At 37.8% G+C, this 20,831-nt stretch overlaps 1 protein-coding gene across 1 annotated transcript in view; it reads right to left on the reverse strand.

The window, feature by feature from the left end:
• bop1 (BOP1 ribosomal biogenesis factor) overlaps positions 1 to 20,831 on the reverse strand; it is a 76,111-nt gene that overhangs the window by 49,848 nt on the left and 5,432 nt on the right. Inside the window, exon 3 of the mRNA XM_081375666.1 lies at positions 13,638 to 13,790. Within this exon, the coding sequence (XP_081231792.1) occupies positions 13,638 to 13,790 (153 nt within the window). The remainder of the gene's footprint in view (positions 1 to 13,637; positions 13,791 to 20,831) is intronic.

A 20,831-nucleotide genomic window follows, 5' to 3' on the forward strand; every position in this document is an offset into this window, starting at 1 on the left:
CCGCACCCGAGATTGTTTGGAAATCGCTGTTATTGTGTCGCTCCTTTGAACAAGTGTAAACGCTGCCATCCGAACCCTGATGCACACCAAAAAAGTGGACTTTTTTTAATGCACATCAGGGTTCGGATGGCAGCGTTCACACTTGTTCAAATGAGCGACACACTAACAGAGCAATCGCACCAGAGTTTTAGTCAAACCAAAACTGCAAAGTGTGAACACACCCTAGTATTCATTAATATCAATTTGACTGCACTGACACTATTGAATGAGAACAAAACTTGGGCTGGATTGTTTTCAGCAGAGCTGCTTTATAACTGAATCGATTTTGTTTCATAACTGATGAACTTTGCTAGAATGACACTGTTACTGAACTGAATCAACACCGAACAAAATTTAGCTGAATAATGACACTATTGTCTTCTGTAGAGCTGCTTTAGTTTTATAGAATTTAATTTGTTTAATAATTGTCAACATTAACTCTTATAGAAATGAAATGAATCAACACTGAACTAAGGGAGCGTTTACACGACACCATTTTCAACTAAAAACTTTCATTCATGAAAGTTCATTACACAGAAGTGCTGTTTTGGGGGCCTGAAAACGGAAACATTTGAAAACGATACCATTAATCATCTGTGTAAACTACAAAAACCTGAATTTGAGGAAACAGTGACGTCATGCACATGAGTATTACACGTTCAGTCTACAGACATGTAGTGTTTCTTTACAAAGTGACATCGCCATCTACTGGCCTGGCAGCAGAATACAGCGTTTTTAATCGTTTCCGCAGGTCGTCTGTGCAGAGCTTTTCAAAAGCACAAAGGAAAAACTTTTCTGTTTAAACGTACCCTAAATTGAGCTGAATAATAACACTTGTCTTCAGAAGAACTGCTTTATAGCCGAAACTGTGTTTCGTAAATGATGAATTCTGCAACATTAACAGTGTATTTTTTCTGTCTATTACAGTGGAGTTGCTTTGAAACAATCAGTACTATATAAAAAAAAGCACTACATGAATAAATGTGACTTAACTTGACATGAGCATATTTAAACTCTACACTATTAATCTATGCATTTAGCAGATGCTTTTATCCAAAGCGACTTACAAAACAGAAAAAAAAGATAGAGTTTCACTAATGTCAAGGCACAAATTGGAAGCAACAGCAAATGAAACCTGAAAACACATTGTCCCCCTCATTACCGTCCTAAACAGTTTAAAAACAGAGCAGGCCGATGACCAGAGCAGACGCAGTTCTTTCCATGAAAGGCTGGACGTGGGGGTAATAATCCAGCCTCCCCCGGGTCCCGCGAGACCGTCTGGAGGATGGTTAACAGATGACAGCTGCACGGTTCTCGTCTGTTCAGCATCAGAGCGCTTCACCCGGCGAGGACGGTGCCATGCTGTCGGCCGGAAGAACGGATCCCCTTCACCTGACAGTTCTGCAGAGCACACTTTTAATATCCCAACTCCTAATACAGCACCAAAGGCCATAAAAACAAATCCCGTCATTATTTCTAATATAGCGAAACCGCAAAGGAGGTCGTCAAAAGGTCAAGCGCTCATTACTTACGACAAAAAAAAACAAAAAAAAAAAAACATCCTGCACCACACCGCCCCAATAAATAAATAATCTGCAGATCTTCGCACACAGGGCTTTAACCTTGGAGGACGCATGTGGAAAGTTTGCGTTCTGGCAACGTAGGTTTCAAATGGGTTTCCCACCTGGAGCATCCGGTACATCATTCAGAAAGTCATTATTTATTGAAAATTAAATATCTAATGAGGCCCTGAAGCTTTTCCTGCACGACGACTCTGGTCGTATAACAGAAGAGAAAGCCATCGAATCAAAGCCACAAGAGCAAAGGCGCTTGACTTTTCCTTTATATCATTAACCGAAACATCCCACGGAGTGTTTTTTCCTTCCACTGTCCTACAAGTTATGATGAGCAGTTATGGCTGCAAAAGCATATTTTGGTTTTAAAATTTGAGGACAAGCCTGGAGAAAGTCTGACTGAAGACACCTACGTCAGAAACGGAGGAGAGACGCTGAGCGCCGAGGTGGTAACGGGCCATATCTCTTTTTTCCTTTAGTTATTTTTCCACCTTCGTTGTACAAAAACATGCATCAAATACCTTTAACACAATGTGGAAAAAATGCCTCTAAAATAAGAGATACAAGCTCTGTTCCAAAACCTAGTGTGTTGCCTACATAGGGAGCATGTTAAGGCATCATTTACTGTAAAGGAATCGTTCACCCAAATATAAACATCCAGTCATCAGCCACTCATCCTAATATCATTTCGAACATGTAGGACTTTTCTCTTCTTCTGCGTGATTGTGATATATCAATATGACTATAAAATAATGATAAAAAAATCATTATAATTATTATTAAAAATAATGATGATTACTACTACTACTTCTACTACTACTACTACATAACAAAATATTAAAATAGAAAAAAACAAGCATTTTATAATAATATGTATTATTATTATTATCATCAAACTTTTATTTTACAGTACAACTGTAAAATTACTTAATATTTATGGATTCTTAATTTCTTCATTTTCAACCATCAAGCTTTTATTTTGACAGAAAACTCACAAAAAAAGGAAGTATGCTTGAGTAAATGATGAGAGAATCAAAGAAATACATCAAAAAGAAAATGAGAAATGTTGCATTGCAACTTTTGCAACTTGCCTTGTTCTTTTGATATTTTATTTATTTCAAAAAGTGAAAATGTTTTATATTTTATATACCCCGCCATATATGCCAATATTATTTTTTTTCTTTTTAAGAGTGATTAGTGTACCGCACCATACGTTTGTTTCTTGTTTGTTTTTGTGAATCACAAGGTTACTGCCTACGTAGAGCGATCCAAATCAATCTCTTGCGATGTTTCGTTTAGGATGCTGTCAGTACAATGTAGGCAGCCAACTAGGTTTTGAACAGTTATAGTCGTGGGATTTTCAAATGAAGTCTAGCTCGTCTCCTTCCTGTATCTGAGGTAAACATTCAAGTGCATGCGTTCTCCATATCTCCATTCACGTCCTCACAGAGACCGAGGCAGCCCCCGCTGGCAGTTGGTTTCAATCAGGTCTTCTGGCAGGATGCATGCTGGGCCAACTGGGAGTTGTGCTGAAGACCGGATGAAAAGGAAGTCCTAAAAACTGTGGAACGACAGGTGGCTACTTTGGCTGCTCTCGAAGAAGAAGAAGGGAAAAAAAAAAGGCCAGCTTTCCAACGCCTACCCCCCACCTCCACACACCTGCAAGAGACCGCAGCCTGGGGTCCCGTTTGCTCCGTCTGACCGGCACGCGATTTATCCGAGCGCCTCCTCCCCGTCTGACCCTCCACCCCCGGCCCTCTGGATCAACATTCCCCTCTGACTAAGAAAAACACATCCCCGCTTCTCCTTAAATAGACTATTAAAAAGAAATTTCCTGCTGACAGCGGCGTGTCAGGCCAAGATTCCACATAATTTACCGGCGATCTGTCAATTTTATCAGCCTATTGATTTCAGCGGAGCGCGCTGGGCTGAAAGAAGACCTTTGTGTCCTTGGACAAGAACACTTTGGAAATCACTTCATCCTCAGAAGACAACTGAGACGTTTCAATCCATCCCAGAGTTTTTGGACAACAGCCCGGAGGAGTGCTGCGCGTTTGCTGATCGATATCATTTTCATCTATTCTCTGACAACTTACAACACTATGGCCAGAAACATACTCTACACTAATGGTGCATTGAAAAAACAAAACAAAAAAAACCTGACCTGGCATTCTCACATCACTGTGGCAGCAACAATTTCAGTAATAAAGAGGGTGATGGTTGCCTTCAGGTAGCTAGTTACTAACATTAAAACAATATTATGGGTTCAGTGCAAATTAAGCTCATTTGAGAACAGTGCCAGCCCACTTTTTCTTTCAGTCCATGAGTATTTTACACATTCATTTTTTTCTCAATGGGATTTAAAAAAAAAGGTCTGTGTTAAAGCAACACTAAATAACTCGGTCCCCCTACAGGTTATAAGCGGAATTGTCCATTACCGCTGTCGTAAATAATTTTGCCGCCCGCTTTGGAATGAACGATGTCCACAGACAAGGTAGAGTATGTTGCATGATTTTATGAAAGTATGATGTATTGCGACATCAGAAACGAAGAAAATCAAAATAATGACTATCGTAACGCTTGCCGTGAAGCAAGTCAAATTTGTAGTTTTGAAAAAGTCAAAAAGTATTTGAAAATCAAAAAGACAAAGTTCAAGACTGAGCATGTACTTAAAACTCTTTACACATAGGGGTGTAATGGTACATGTATTCATACTGAAAATTTGTATTTGGTATGGAACGCATGTGTACCGTACGAATAGTAGTGTTTTAACCACTACAAGTGTGGAAATTCTCTCTGTGCGGAACATAATTTTAAACTCCGAGTTTCCACCCAAGGACAGCACAATATCCTTTATATCGATATACTTTGGTGTTGCGAACACATCTGGGAAATAACGAAGCACAGAGAGTAAGTGCACGATCCAAGTTGTCTTAAGACGTGCTTTACATTTAGCGCTTCAAATTAAATCAAAAACCTTGCCCTACTGTCAGAGGTGCGCGTTATTTAATGTGTTTGAGACACGTTACAAATTCACGCAAGTATTTCCATTTCTCATAAATGATTATCCTATCCTAACAGCAAGCGAGTCTACTTTTAACTTCTCCGAGTTCAGCGAACACGTGCACGTCATATAGTCAGAGCAGATTCAAATTGGAGTGCAATAATTATAACCTTATTCTAAAATATTTTGATAACACTTCACTCATTTTTCATGCAAACTCACTTTAAAGGAGAACTCGGCAACTCTAGCGAACTCTAGTCACTTCTTCGCTGATTTTTCCTTTTGTTGTCTCATGTTTTCCCCACGAGCTCCCCCTACAGCTGTGGGGGGGCGTATATTTCACAACACGGTCGTAAAAAACTCACTTGCGGCGGCCTCCTCCCCATCTCTACCGCTGCTCATGTGCGTTTGTTTTGATCGGACCAAGCCAACTGTATCGTCTACCGAGGTGGGTAATCTGGTAATACATCATACATGCGCGTGTGTTTATGTCGAATTGCCGTAGCAATTCGTGTTTCGCGCTCGTTCTCGTTTCTCACGAGACTTCCAATTTCTATCTTGCCGGGATGGTAGTCCCCAAGTTGCAAGGTTGGTTTTCCACCTGGGAACGCTGGGAGGAGCGGGGAAAGTCACCAATATCACCAGAACAGGTTGTTTAACCATCCAAATGAATTCTAGACAGTTTTATTAAGTTAAAAAAGTTACCAAGTTCTCCTTTAATCTCCTACTAGACTCGCATCTTTTCCCTATCAATTCCAGTCCTATTTCTACTGTACATAGTGACAAAAAGCCCCAAAATAATTAATAAATATGTACAAATATGAATTAATCAATAATAAAATAGAGAAATATGATAAAACCTAAGTTATTGCGCAATCCTCTGCTCTAGGTAGTGGCTTTGAGCCGCTTCTCCCCTCTCAAACACACACAGGAATACATTCGTTCAGTTTACGGCTCCAAATAGCTTACACGTTTGCTTGACTCCTGCCAGAGGGAGGAATTATTGGCCTGACTCTGATCTGGAAGGTACGGCGTGGGTGTGAGGACTGTGTGGGGACCAATGGCTCCCGATGGGATACAGCCCTTAAATCCCCTCTTTACCTTGCTGTATTGCATGTGCAACAGAACACCACCCACATTCACTCGAGTCTAATTTGATAAATCTAAAGAGCGGCTCGATCCAATGGATCCGGGAGAACAAAACCGCTCTTTGTATTTTAATAGTGCAGACGTTTTTGTAAAAATCCATGCCCGTGTCTGCTGAAGCACAAAACATATTAATCATTCTCTTCCCTGAAACGCTGAACCCAATGGCGTGCTGGGGGGAAAGACAAAGAGAAGCATAGAAACTACATGAACAACAGACGCCGGCGCTGCTTTTAACAAGATTTGAGAGCAGAATAGGAGCAGGGTGCAAGACAACACCTCGGGCCAACAAGGCACGGACACTGGAAAAGTTCAAAGGTCTATGGGACGAGCTAATGCACTGTACTTCCAACACTATAGACGTTGACTTCCATTAAGGACGTTTTGGTGAAAATGGTACTCAGAAATTAGGCATGCACAATTAAAAAAAAAAAAAAGAAGTAAATTAAATTAATTGACAAAAATTTTGACTGATGTAAAATATAATTTAAAAAAAATTCCAGGTTTGCTGTGCTTATTTGTAGGTCCGCACAATCATATATCGATATGGCAATAAAATAATAATAATTACTGCAATAATAATGGATATCAATTTCTATTTAATAATAATAATAATTATTATTATTATTATTATTAAATAAAAATGTATAAATCCAGGCAAAATAATAAATAACTATTGTAATATTTCACTGTAAAAGAGTATTTTAGAAAAAATATTTTTATTTCACATTGCAACTGTAAATTATAATACTATTATTTATCTTATATCTTACTTTTCAAAAGCTAACCTAACCCTAACCATCAGATTTTTATTTTTATTTGGCAGTCTTTAAAGGTTTTCTTTTACATTACAAGTATAGGAAGACGCTTGGCACGTGATGTGGAAACGAGCCGCTCTAGTATTCTGCAAACATTAGCGAAACTCAATGCCGCACTTCACCCTGAAACACGCAGTGCATACATTCATTTAATTAAACTGAAGACTTTACGATTCGATAACACTTAGCAATATCACGATCCGTTTTATTTTGGTTAATCATGCAGCCCTACTGGAAATACTACTTGTTGTATAAGTCTCGGAAATCGTTTTAAGTAACCTTTTTGCTTTGTGGGTTCATTTTGAAAGCTGTTATGGTAGAAAGCAAGCAAGGAAAGTGAATGATGGGAAAGTGCACCAAGCAGGGTTCTCATTTCACTTGGCGTATGGCAAGCAGACCAAGACATAGCAGCAGTAAGAGATGCCGAATGCTCTGCAGAATGCTGAGGGTCAAAGGTTGTGCTGAGTTCAGGCTTCAAATGGTGTTGGTCTGCCAAGGATGAATGGATACAAACCCTGGTTCCTTTTTCATAAATTGATGTGAATTTGCTGCTGGAACGGAGAGCCAGGACGACCCCCCCCCCCTCCCCCTCCACCTCCACCTCCACGTCCGCTTGGAATGGCGAACTTTGTGAAAGAAACATCGTACAAGAGAAGCACGTTGACGGCTTTGATTACTTTTAGGCATTCAGGACAGCAACCTGTGGACAGCGCCAATCTCCAAATGTACATTCAAGCTGAGGATACAGTATTCGGTGATGAGGGGAAAGCGGTAATGATGGCCTCAGATGAAAATCTCTTCCTCCACCGAGTGTCTTGAAACATTTCAGTGTCCATCAAATTGGGATTGGTTGGTTAATTGCCATTTTAACGCCACGCCAGCTTCCTTGGCTATTTTCATCATGGCCAGTTGAAATACTTTAAAAGAGCAACTACATATGGTTTTTGAAGTTTTCTTTGGATACTATAAAATAGATTCAGGGTTAATTTCTTCAAAAGTTTCAATTTCTAAAATAATATAAAAGAGAACTTAAACCCATCAGAGTGGGAACCTCCAATGGAAAGAGAAAAGGGAACGAAAGTAACATCGGGAAAGGTAAACCGTTTCCCCCCAACTGAGCAGCATTGGGTCGTAATCATGCTGTGCTGCAACTTATAGATCCAGCGATACATGGAAAGGCTGTCAATCCTTGTAAGGATGGGGTTGGGAAATGGGGTTTCTTCCCTAAATTACCCTCTAAGAGCCCAGAACTGCTAAAATTCAAGCTTTTTTTCCCTGCCATCAGATTGACCGCAATCATTTGAGATCCCATCTGGAACTCATCAGGCAAGCGTTTGGAAATGGGCCCAATCATGAAATTAAACTTCGGGATTACCAAAATTTAGAGAGCAAAGCAAATAAAATTCACCTCGAGATATGTGCTCCGTGTCTCAGTTTTCCGAGGAGTGGGTGGCACAGATCCCCGGAGGGGGAGGCTGGGTTCCCTCTTAACTCTCGAGCAATCTGGACACCTGACCACTCGGCATTACAGGTTGTGTTTGTTTTACTTTGTACGGGAAAGCAAACAGGGCTCTTTTCTTCAGACAGCGTGGGCCGAAAACTTTCTCAAATCTCCGGGTGGAAATGACAAAGCCAGTCCTTACCTTCCTGAGTGAGATTTGACCACCTGAAGAAACTCTTTACACCGCAAAACCTCCTGAACATGTAATTACTCTGACATCATTTGGGACTGGAGGAAATCGCTAACTAGATCCATCAAATGCTCACCCATGTCCTTCAGCTACAGCAAGAGTCTCGCATTATAAATCCAACCACATATGCAAATATATCCGGCCCTAAATAAAACCTCCCAATTAAAACAAAACAGTTGCCACGCAACCACTGAGGTCAGAAAAAGTTTTTAAACGTGCCTGATTCTACATAGTTGCAGAGGATGTAAAGTTTCCTGCGCTCATGACAGCTCCTCAGTGGGTCACTGGACCGGAATCTGGAATCAGTCAGTCGATGTGATTAGCAGACGTGACCTCGATCCGCTACCTGTCACTAGAGCTTTACGTTAGAGCCCGGAGAGAGGGCCATTCTGAAAAACCTCAAAAGAGAATCACTCATCCATGGCTTACCGCACACTGGAAATAAGATTTCAGCCGTGTGCCTGCCGGGCAGACAGCGGAAACAGCGCCCTCTATGGGACGTGTGCGCACAGTGCAAACTGACTTTCTGAAAGGCAAATTTAGCACTATGATTATTAAAAATATTTAAAGCAAATATTAATATACTAATATTAAAAGCAGGGTTGTATGACATTCAGTTGAATTGAGAATGACTTTTACATTTTACACTTAAAAAATGTACAAAGTGGATGCAGAATTGCATTTTCAATTTGAATGTAACGTACAATTAAAATTCTTTTCACAAACAGGCAGACAGATAGATGGATGTAATTTTATATGGAGATGGATGGATGGATGGAGCCACTGCAAAAATTGATATTTAGATATATAGATATTTAAAACTCAACTTCATGTGGGATGCATCAACACAGACACCTATTGTTGTTCACCACTTTTAGATGTAGTTCAAGTAGTTCATCTCTTTCAAATCACTCCTGCTAAAATATTAAAGCTAGAACAACATCTAGATAAACACATTAGTCAACCTATTAGTCAGACTCACAGGCTCAACAAATTAAAACAGATTTTATTAAACTGTTTGAGTGTTCATTTTAAAGTTTCAAACCTAATGCTGAACCCAAAACAGTCATGTGTCGATTCCAAACTAACGAACCAATCCGGTTCATCCATGATCAGAAAAATTAAAAGAACATCAGGTTGAATGACGTCACTATACACGTCAATCTGGATTTAAATCACAAATCTCGCATCAAATTACTCACTTTACCGCCAGTTGCAAACTTAAAACACACACATCTTTCTAGGCTACTGTGCAGGTCTCAGTCTTTGAGAGCGGTAGCTGTTGGCCGGCAGGAAGCTGAAGCTGCGGCCGGGAGCCAGAGCCCCTTTTCCCCTTAATTCCACAATGTGTCTTCATTCATCTCAAAGAGCACATGGAAAAGCCATTGCGGGGGAAAAGCCCCTTCCTGCCGGATCGGTCTCGGACAGACGCTGCACTCTCGTGTATTCCCTCTCCACTCGGCTAACAGGAAATAGCCCTTTATTACAAAGGGGGGACATGAGGATGAAAAACAGGGGATTTAGAAGTCTGGAGTTTTATTTGTAGACAACTTGTGTTGAGAGCAGCGAAGGGACGGAGAGGCAACCCAATCTGCCGTCCCCAGACAAGGGGGGGCTAATTTAGCGTACGCCAAATGGCCGCGGGACCACCGCCGATATGTGAGGCGCACGCAGAGATGCATGACAACACCGCTGAGATCAGGCCCACAAACTCCTTCAAAGAGGGATGCCTGAGGGGTAAAAGACAAGACTGACAAGCTAATGAGATTCACACCTTCTCATCTCCATGTGAGACTACCGAACTGAGCACAAAATGAGAAAATGAGTACAAATTATAATAGAGAAGCCACCGTGTTTAAGATAACAAGAAACTGTGCTAGCACTGAAATCATATCTGATGCAGAGCAGTGCAGTGGGAAATAATGTCTACTTTATCTAGTGGGATAAGAGAAAGGTCCGGGATTATAGAACATAGTTTTTGGACAACTAGTTGACTATTTCTATTGATCATGGATGTTGACTAGTATGCTCATCTCGATTTAGTTTTGATGTTTTTGGCTGCAGTGATTTAAAGACGATGAAGTTCTAGAACTACATTTAAAAGTTAACTTTACAGAGAGGATTTCTCCATACGGACAGTGTTTTAGTGTGCTAATAGTCCAATGGCATCTGGTACGACGCATCAAAATTAAAAATGATTGGCACATCATGATGTGACAAGGTTTTTTTGTATAGCAATTTTCACACTGATTATAATTTCAAAGCAGCTTTAAGATGACATTCAGCACGACAGGAGCTCTGCTTCCATGCAAATTTGTGAATTTAACTTAAGCAGAAAATTGGAATATCGCATAAAACGTTTGAGAATAAAGCACAGTTTCCATCCCATGTGCTCAAGAGAACAAAATCGTAATATCCTGTGAAACAGGCGCAAAATATCAAGTTTGGTGCAACTAGAGGAGCCACTGTGGCTCTTTTTTCCCACATCCTGATGTTTGAGAATGCAATTTATGCGGTTAGTGCTTCCATCAAGGTATATGAACATAGGCTTATCTTTGGACCTTGTTCCTCAAAATTATTTGGACCAAAAATCCTTGTTACATTGGATTTTATTATAATCCTCAATTGAGGAAACGTTTTTTGTGCATCTTGGCATTTCTATCCAGCTTGTTTTTTTGTTTTTTTTTGCGATATCCCAAAATAAAATAAAGTGGAAACATAGCTAGTGATAAATTTACTGATGAAAATTTGATGAACATGCAAAAAATACAATTTTAATTGTCATTAAAAAACATACTGTTGAAGAAATTATGAGAATTTAATATTTATTAATGCCTTTGAATTTTAAGAACTTTTAAATATCTGGTAATAATTTGGTATGTTACGGTTTGACCGCTTTTGTAAATTTACAGATTATTGCAAAATAAGTTATTTTTGTTGACTAAAACTATAAACCAACCAAAGGGTAGAAATGGACTAAAATAAATATTGCATGACAAAACATTAACTTCATTCAAAAGACACTTTTGTCAAAATATGAAAACATATGAAAGCATAAAGCTTTTTAGTTCTTTACAATAACTGATAAATGCTCCACGATAAGACAAAAAGACATGTACGAAGAAAGTAAATAAGCTCAACTTTGATTTAAGGTTGTCATTAAAAGAAGTAGAGAAAGCCTCCAAAGACAGCGGAAATGTAAAAAATTTAAGTACTTTTACAAACTAGATAATGACAGCACTCATCGTTTCTGATGCGTTCTGAACGACTACGAAGGGGGGCATTAAAAAGTCAAATCGGGTATCTACCCAAGAACAATAACACTTCTGCAAAACATTCCTGGTCGGAAGCAGATTGCCAAGAACAGTTTTGGATGGCTGCTGTGTTTAGGTTGTATGGCCTGGCAAATTATCCAGACCGCATCGTGCCAAGGTTCAACGGTTTTCAATGATGCATGTAAATTAAAGAGCTGAAAAGGAATTCTTTAATGGTCCTAGATGTAAATATGAGACGTTACAGAGCTCCTTACTGCAGAGATGCTTCACAGTCTCCCTTAGAAAAAGCCAACAGAGACATTACAGAAATGCGGTAACGTCTTACAGGCGTAAGGGAACGTATCAAATACTGCGGTTCAGACACTTCCAGCCCAAGGAACAGGACAAAAATCTTTTTCCTTTACATGAAATATTACACAACTAACCATATTCCCCTCCACGGAACAATGAAGTAATCATTCCTGTGCAAACGTTGCACAAAGAGCCGCCGCTAGATTTAAATTGAGAATGAGATTTTTCTTCCTGAAATCATAAAGATATCCTACTTGTCATTCAGTATCATGTCATCAAGCAATAGATTTCCATTATTGCTGCTTTAACTTTAGATTAAAGTTTACACTATAACTTTGCCATCAGCTGGCATTAACCAGACAATAATATCTGAATAAAACTAAATCTAATGTGATAACACAAGAAAGGCAAAACTGGACATTTTCCCGCCATTTCGGTTCCTGCGAAGATGATGGTATTTCACACAGTGTGCTCACAAAGACTCCAAAATCCCCTTAAGTAGTCAAATTATACATTTGTTATGCATCCAAATAAAAGTCAAAAGAGTTGAAAGTCAAATGGCCATCTGGAAACAAATGATAGGAGGACAGCATGCAAAGGACACATCGCAACAGATGCAGGTGCACCAACAACACCTGGACACAATGGTGATATCCAGACTCGCTGAACTGGAAAATGCAATTTATTAATGGAAATAAGAGTTGAGCGCAAACACTCTTCCATGGATTTTCCGTCACCTGAAAGGGATTGTGGTCCAACAGTCTGAGAGCACTAGTGAAAATGCTTCAGTTTTGCATTCTTTTCTATTTGAATACAACATCTTTGTTGATTGCAATTGATGTTATAAGTCGCAAAACAATTTGAGTGAAAAGTTGCATTGAAACATCTAAAAACCCGATTGATCATGTACGATGTGAGAGGATGCGAAAAGCATCTTGTGCTTCAATAGTGCAGAATCTTAAAAATTTCTCCTTTAAAATAGGAATGTACAGTTATGAAAATTTTGCCCGATACCAATAATTCTTTACATTTGATAACCGATATATTGGCCGATAAATCTAAATCCAAATTTGTATATAATTTGAGAACCTGATTCCAAAAATAAAAGTCTCAAAGCCATGTCCCAAACACTCAATTATAATGACGTTCTCATTATAATATTATGTAGTCTATATGACAGACTTGCGCTGCACATATTGCACATGTTGCCTTTAAATGTATTTTCCTTTTAAAAAATGTGATTACAATCATATTTCAAGCAATTCAAAAACAAGTGTCTCGGCTGAAGGATATAATACCTTATTTATCGGCTTTAATATATCAGTCAAATGTTCTTATTGTGAAAATAACGAAAACATTTAAAAATAAACATATATCGGCCGATACCGATATGGTGGCCGATATATTGTGCATCCCTACTTTAAAATATATTAAAATATTTTTTTAAAATAATCGAAAACTGTTTATTTCCATGCCAAGAAGAATAACAAAAAAAGTTTCAATACACCCACTTTTCAACAAATGGATATAAGATCTCTTGCAAACAGTGTAAAAACATTCAGAATATTGGTTTCATTTTAAATTTTAATGGCTGTAATGGCCAATATCACAGTACCAAAGTTTTAACTTTGTTATTTTAGTATAAAATGCATTTACCACGGTACATTTTTATAGGGCAGTGTTTTCTTTAGATCACAAAAAGCTATTGAAAAACAACTATAATCAAACCAAATCAGAAAGAGTTTTTTTTTTGGATGATTGTTCTTGTCCTGGGCTGCAGATGACGGACAGATTCTTACCTCCTCATCGGACGTGTCGTGCTCGTACTCGTCCACCTGTGAGGAAACCTTGAGGCCGCTGTCTCTGTCAGACACAACACGCTCTTCTCCACTCTCCTTCCCAGCGGCTTTCTTCTTCTTCTTCTTCTTTTCCTTTGAATTTTGGCCAGAACTCTGTAGAAAAAATTAAACCACGTTGTTACCGAAACCTTAGCTTATGTACTCAAATACGAACAATTGTTTTCTATAAACAGGACTATAAATAAAATACTTAATTTATACATGTTTCCTATCAAATTGACTTTAAACACTAAGTATATAAAAGAAAATCCCATATTTTGTCCACCCCACTCACGTTTTTTTCTTCCCCATACTAACTAAATTCACATTTGTAATGTGAAAAATGTGAAAACTATTTTACTGACAATTTTAATCTGACAAAATCTAATGATCAAGATGAAAATCATTACTTTAATCAATAACTGTTAACTGTATCGTACTGGTATTAATTTATTTATACACTAAATGGTAGTATTTGTTGTACTCTCTTTACTTTAGGCAGATTTTACATTTAAAAAATGGTATTACACTAATTTACATGTAAAAATTACTGATCCAGAAAAATTTGCATTAAAAACAAGCAAAAATGTAATCATTAAAAACAAAAAACAAACAGAAAAAAAGTATTAGGTCTGTAACTAGTAGCAGTGCAAAGAAACATTATTTTATAGTGTTCCTGTAACACATCTTACATGTACTTTCTATGGTATTTACATTAACATTTATGCATTTAGCAGACACTTTTATCAAAAGCGACTTAAATTGCAAGGTACACATTTACATTGTTATCAGTTCTTGCTTTCCCTGGGAATTGAACCCATGACCTTGGCGTTGCAAGCGCCAACACTCTGCTGTTTGAGCTAACCCTAAACCAAACCCTAGCAACTAACCCTAAACCAAACCCTAACCTAAATTATATAGAAAGTGCATGTTTTTATTATGTGCATAATTACGCTGTACTCGTTTAACTAACTAATGTAACTAACTAATGTAACATACTGTAACAAGCACTAGTTATTGGCAAAGCAATGGTATGCAACTAGTATGTGCAGTGCATTGTGCTTAATCATTAAAAACAAATGCAAACATTGTGCAAAAAAAAAAACGTTTTTAAAACACTCATTTCATGCTGTTGTAGAAAAACACACTTCAGTACAGCATTTCCCAAACAGACCCTGTTTTTTACGGCAGCATGACAGTCTACATGCTTCAGATATGTGGTTTATTTCAGTTCGCGCACAAACTTCCTGTGGGTGATTTACACGTGTGCCGTTGAAAAGCAGTCACCAGAACCTCACATCCTGGCCGAGACGCCGGGACATCGGGATGAAAGCTCCCAGTACCGCATGTTATTTACCACAGCCCATCAGTCACGAGAAGGCCAAACGGACTGCACATCTCCTAACAGGGTCGAGGGGAAGAGCAGCTTTGAGCCGCCGCGTCTCCCTCGAGCCCGAGATGGGGCAGGTGAGCAACCTGTGCTGATTTACGGCTCCTTAACGTCCCGCTATCTCTTGGACTGCAGAGCTAAGTGAAACACTTCCTCCCTGAAGCCCAGTTAAATCCACATCAAGACGCTCGAGCCCTGCGTTCCTGAATGCCTCGTGCAGCCCGGGGGACGGCCCATTTTTCCGCTAGCCCTGAAGATCTAAAAACAAGCTGAAACAGAGTTTAGGAGAGGAAGAGATGGGGGAATGACACCGGTTGTTCTGAGTCATTAAACCACAGGCCAAATCAGGACGTGACCTGTTAGGATAAGCAGCCATATCGAAAATTCTCAGTGAATTTGCTGCCAATTCAAAATTGTGAATATCATGAGGACTTCTGTTTCATTGTGCCAGTTGATTCTTCCTTGCATTGAGTATAAAAGCATTAAAACAGATGTTTTCTCTGATTTTAACAACTTTAGTTTGTTCACGAATCAATTCAAACCACAAACTAATTTATCGATTCACTTGCGCCCCCTGAAAGTGATCATGGAAGTAATTTTGCAATATATTTGAGTGTTTTAGTAAGAATACTGTATATGCACGTAAAAATTAGCCGTTTATGACCATGCTTTGTTATATAGATGTATATAAATGAAAATGATTCAATCTTATTCTTCCCTGTGTTCATGTAATGAAAAACACTCTCAAAACATACACTCAAAAGTTTATGTATTCTTTTTTCATATGCAATTCAAAAGTTTGGGGTCAGTAATATATATATATATAGATAGAACTTTTATTTATCAAAGATGCATTAAATTACACATGCACCGATATACATTTTTTGTCCGATACCGATAACCAATAATTCTTTATATTTGAAAGCCAATAACCGATATATTGGCCATTTGGCTGATAAATCTAAATCTAATTGTGTAGAATTTTTGAGAACCTGATTACAAAAAAAAAGTCTCATCTTTATGTTCTCATTATAGTTGTATGTAGCCTACAGATTTTGGGCTGCACATGTTGCACTGAACCGTATTTTCCTTTTTGAAGTGATTTCAATCATATTTCAAGCAAATTCAAAACCATCATGGCGAACAATGCACATGTGAAGTGTCTCGGCTGAAGGACATAATTCATTATTTATGGGTATGGTGGCTGATATATCATATCTCTACATTAAATTGATGAAATTTTGCAGTAAAGACATATATAATGATTTCCATTTCAAATAAATGCTGTTCTTCTGAACTTTCTATTCATCAAAGAATCCTGAATAAAAATGTATCACGGTTTCCACAAAAATATGAAGCAGCAGCTCAACTGTTTTCATCATTGATTAATAATCAGAAATGTTTCTTGAGCATCAAATCATCATATTAGAATGATTTCTGAAGGATCATGTGACACTGAAGACTGGTTTAATGATGCTGAAAATTCAGCTTTTCATCACAGGAATTAAACGACATTTTACAATATATTCACATAGAAAACAGTTGTTTTAAATTGTAATCCTATTTCACAATTTTACTGTATTTTTGATCAAATAAATGCAACCTTGGTGAGCAGAAGAGACTTCTTTCTTACAACGTTAGTGTTTACGTACATATATATTTTTACTGGGTAATATAACATTTGTGCATATAAATTAAACTATCAAATAGTCTTGCATGTGCACATTTAGTTATTAATTTAGTAAAATACTCTGGAAAACATGCTTTAACAAGATTTTACTTTTCAAAATTCTGAATCTAATTAGCAATAGTTGAAATAAGTAAAATAAATAAGTAAAACACACAATTAAAAAAAGGTCTTCTTTTCAGGCCCTTTCAAAACAATCACAGGAAGAGATAAAGCTGAAAATGATAAAAATATAACATTATTTAGCTATACATCACCAAACATGCACAGGGATCCTTCACACGTGAAATGAACACACTAGTTTCTTACTGCAAGAGTCCGGTAATAAAAGAAGGATGTGGGGGCAGAGAAATCAGCTTTTGACAGATGATTTGACCAGATGATGTTCGAGTAGAGCTCACGGTGTCGATTCAGATTAAAAACAAGCTCTTCAGGACGTCTGGCGGCCCGTGGCCTAACGCCAGAGCAACCGCAAAACCCATGTGGGCTGAAGATGTTGCAGACCAAAAGCATGACGACGAGCGCTCGAGACTCCAAAGTTACAAAAAACCGAACACACTCTCACACAAACTATATTACATTATATATTAAAAGAAATTAATACTTATTCATTATATTTCATCTTATATATACTTTTAGTTGCTTTTATTCAGCTAGGAAGGACACATTAAATTGATCAAAAGTGACAGTAAATTTCTATATAGTTTTGTTCTATTCAGTACAAAAGATTTCTATATAAAAAATCCTGGGGAAAAAAGTATCAGGGTTTCAACAAAAAATATGAACTGTTATTAACATTGAGAATCATAAATATTTCTCAAGTCATCATATTAGACTGATTTCTGAAGGATCATGTGACATTGAAGACGATCAGTAATAATGCTGAAAATTGATCACAGGAATAAATTTCATTTTAATATATATTCAGATAGAAAACTATTATTTAAAATTGTAATGTCACAATATTTCTGGTTTACTGTATTTTTGATAAAAAAATAAAGTCATATTATGATATTTATGCTATACATATATAATAGTTTACAACGGTTGTGTTAAAGCAATATATTAACCAACATAAATATATATATTTTACTGGATTCTCCAATATTTGTGCATTATTACAATTATTAAAATATATTGCTTAAGCAATGTATTGTAATATTATTCCAATGAATGCATGAATCAGACAAAGAAACGAACACTGACAGGCTTTTGGACCGCATCTCGCATCCGTTTCAAACCTGCGCGCACACATTCAGTGTGTGTAACGCCGCACACCAACGTTTGCACAATAACGTGTTTTTAATGTGTGTTGGCGGACAGTCCCGGGTTCCGCTCCGAAGGCCTCGAGTCGCTCATTATTTCGTTTGCTTCCTCTGAACTGTGGTTGAGTTATAGAGTGAGTGAGTTACGGATGGAACAATCCGACGCCACTCATCAACATTCACGCTGATACTTAATTAAGACCGTGGCTACTCAATTAAAGTGTCCCGTCTGGCCCGTCACGTGTGTCAGCGATGGAAGCGGACCAGCCGTGTCTGCAACGCGTGCTGTGTGTGGGCGTGCGTTAGAGAAAGAGCGAGTTTGATGGTAAGATGAGCCCCTCTGGTCTTTCCCTCCCCCGTCCCGATGCGAGCGTGAATCAGACACACGGCTGCAGCAAATCTCGCAGGAATCATAACGTCTCCGGCAGCCGCGTTAACTTCTGCCTGGTGTGCATCAGTCAGAGTCTTGATCCATCTCTCAGAAGACCCTCAACAAAAGAGCGGAGGGAAAAAAACACAAGCCGGGGGAGCGGATTAAAAAGTTGAGACAGGAACAATACATCCCACGGCCTCCGCTGCAACGCCAGACAGAGATTTCAAAGCTGCGAATTTGATCGTGTCCCGCGGTAATGTCAGACACATCCGCTGATGTGCAACACTTTGGCCCTGAAGCTCACACTGCTGATCCTGACGAATGAGAGCAGGAAGAAATGCTGCTCACATGTGAAGAGGACTAATGTACACCAGTGATGGACCATCAGACCAGCAGCATCATCAGCAAGGGCTGTTAAGCATGAACACTTGGCCACCTTTACAGATGCATTAGCTCTTTCTGGGCCTGCACTAACAGTCTTGCCAATGGACACTGAATAATGTTTGTAAATCATTTTAGAAAGTTAGTTTTGGCACAAGACGTATAAGAGCTGTTGGCTCGCGTGGGCTTAGGTTCAGGTCTCACTTTCCCATCAACATTGATTGCTCTATAAAAATATTGATTATTCTATAAAAATAAAGGGGAAAAGCCCAATAAATAAATAATAAATAAAATTTTACATATACTTGATATACACACATGTTCTAATATGCTGATTTGGTTCTCAAGAAACATTTATTTTATTATTAATGTTAAGCACAGTTGTGCTGCTTTAATACTTTTGAGGAAAGTGTTTTTTCCAGGATTCTTTGATTAATAGAAAGTCAAAAGAACAGAATTTATTATAAATATAACTTTTTAAAAAAATATTTAATATCTATATAGAGTGTAAAAACACTGATATTGATATCTGATACAAGTTCTGCATTGGTCAGTATGTGATATAGCAGAGCCGATGGCTGATAAATTGCGGATACACATAATACTATGGTAAACGAGATACTGGAAAAAAAACCCACTGAATTTAAAACAACAACAGTAACATATTAACAACAACGAATACCACTTAACATTTACTCAATATAACCTATTCATAAAAAACTGTAAATGTAACACTATTTTACAGTGTCCTTGTTATATCATACAGCAAATTATGCATAATTACATACAATTAAACCTCAACCAAATCCTACCCTTAACCCTATAGTAAGTACATGTTGTTAATTATTATTACTCAATACTTAAATGTATAATTACATTGTAACAATGACACCTTAAAATAAAGTGTAACCAAAACTATGTGTTCTTCTAATACAATGGCTGAAGGAGTGAAGGCAAATTTAAAACGCTCTCTCTTGTGACTGCTGTAATCAATCTCCCAAACTAAAATGTAAGAATAGACAAGGTTGCTGGTAGATTTGTAACTGACATTTCTTTTTTAACTTTGTAGATTCTGAGCTTTGCAACCGTAACAAAACATGATCTAGAACACATGTCCTTTAACTGACGATGCACACCAGCAATGCTTTAACGTTTTGAGACGCAGATTTCACAAAAACGTGTTATTTATAAAGCATAACATGAAACTCGTGTTCTCTAGGGGAGTGATGTCATCGTGATTGACAGCTGTTGAGTTCGGAGTTCACCAGCGGACTGAGGCAGCATTTTCACTGCTACAGATAAATATTGACTTTGTTCTGTGCCAGACACCTGCCATTTACCAAGATGACATGTTTCTCTGTCCATGACTCCAGATCAATGCACACAGAATGACAGTTTGACAATCTTCTTCCTTCTCTCAGACGTCCACTGATGCAGAAGCACAGGTTTGTGAAGAGCTGGCATTCACACTATCAGTGATGCAGCATTAGGGGGCGCTAGAGAGTGAGGATCAGAGGTAGAACTGAAAGATATACAGCAGCCCAAAAATATTTGGACTATTAAAAATGTTTCAATGTCATTGCATTAGAAAATAAAGCATCAAATCAAGTGTCAGTATCTGAGCTCAAAAGCAGCAAGATATTTTCTCAAAGCTGACTTCGCTTTTCTTATCTCAGGTCCGACATCTACAGAGTTGCACAATACATTTTTCTTAATTTTCACAACACTATGTTTTATCAAATCCCCAAAAAAGTTATTTTATAAAATAATTTACGTTTTTAGAAATGTCTTCTGTGAGCACTTGACTGAATCCTGTTTATTTTGAAATAGATAAATAAAATATCTAATTAACTAAATAAATTAATCTCTATATGTTTAAACCATTTTTTTATTATCCTTCATTGTCTAACTTGTAGTCCAGTAAATGGACAATTTTTTTTTAAAATAACCCAAATAGCTAAAAAAATAATAAATCATTTTGTATTTTAATTTGTTCCCTCAGTCTTGGAAAACCAGGATAGTGGATTTGAAGTGTATGAATTAATTTTAAAGGTGATTT

Source organism: Scardinius erythrophthalmus (assembly GCF_964197995.2).
Source record: "Scardinius erythrophthalmus genome assembly, chromosome: 10".
NCBI classification, from domain to species: Eukaryota; Metazoa; Chordata; class Actinopteri; order Cypriniformes; family Leuciscidae; genus Scardinius; species Scardinius erythrophthalmus.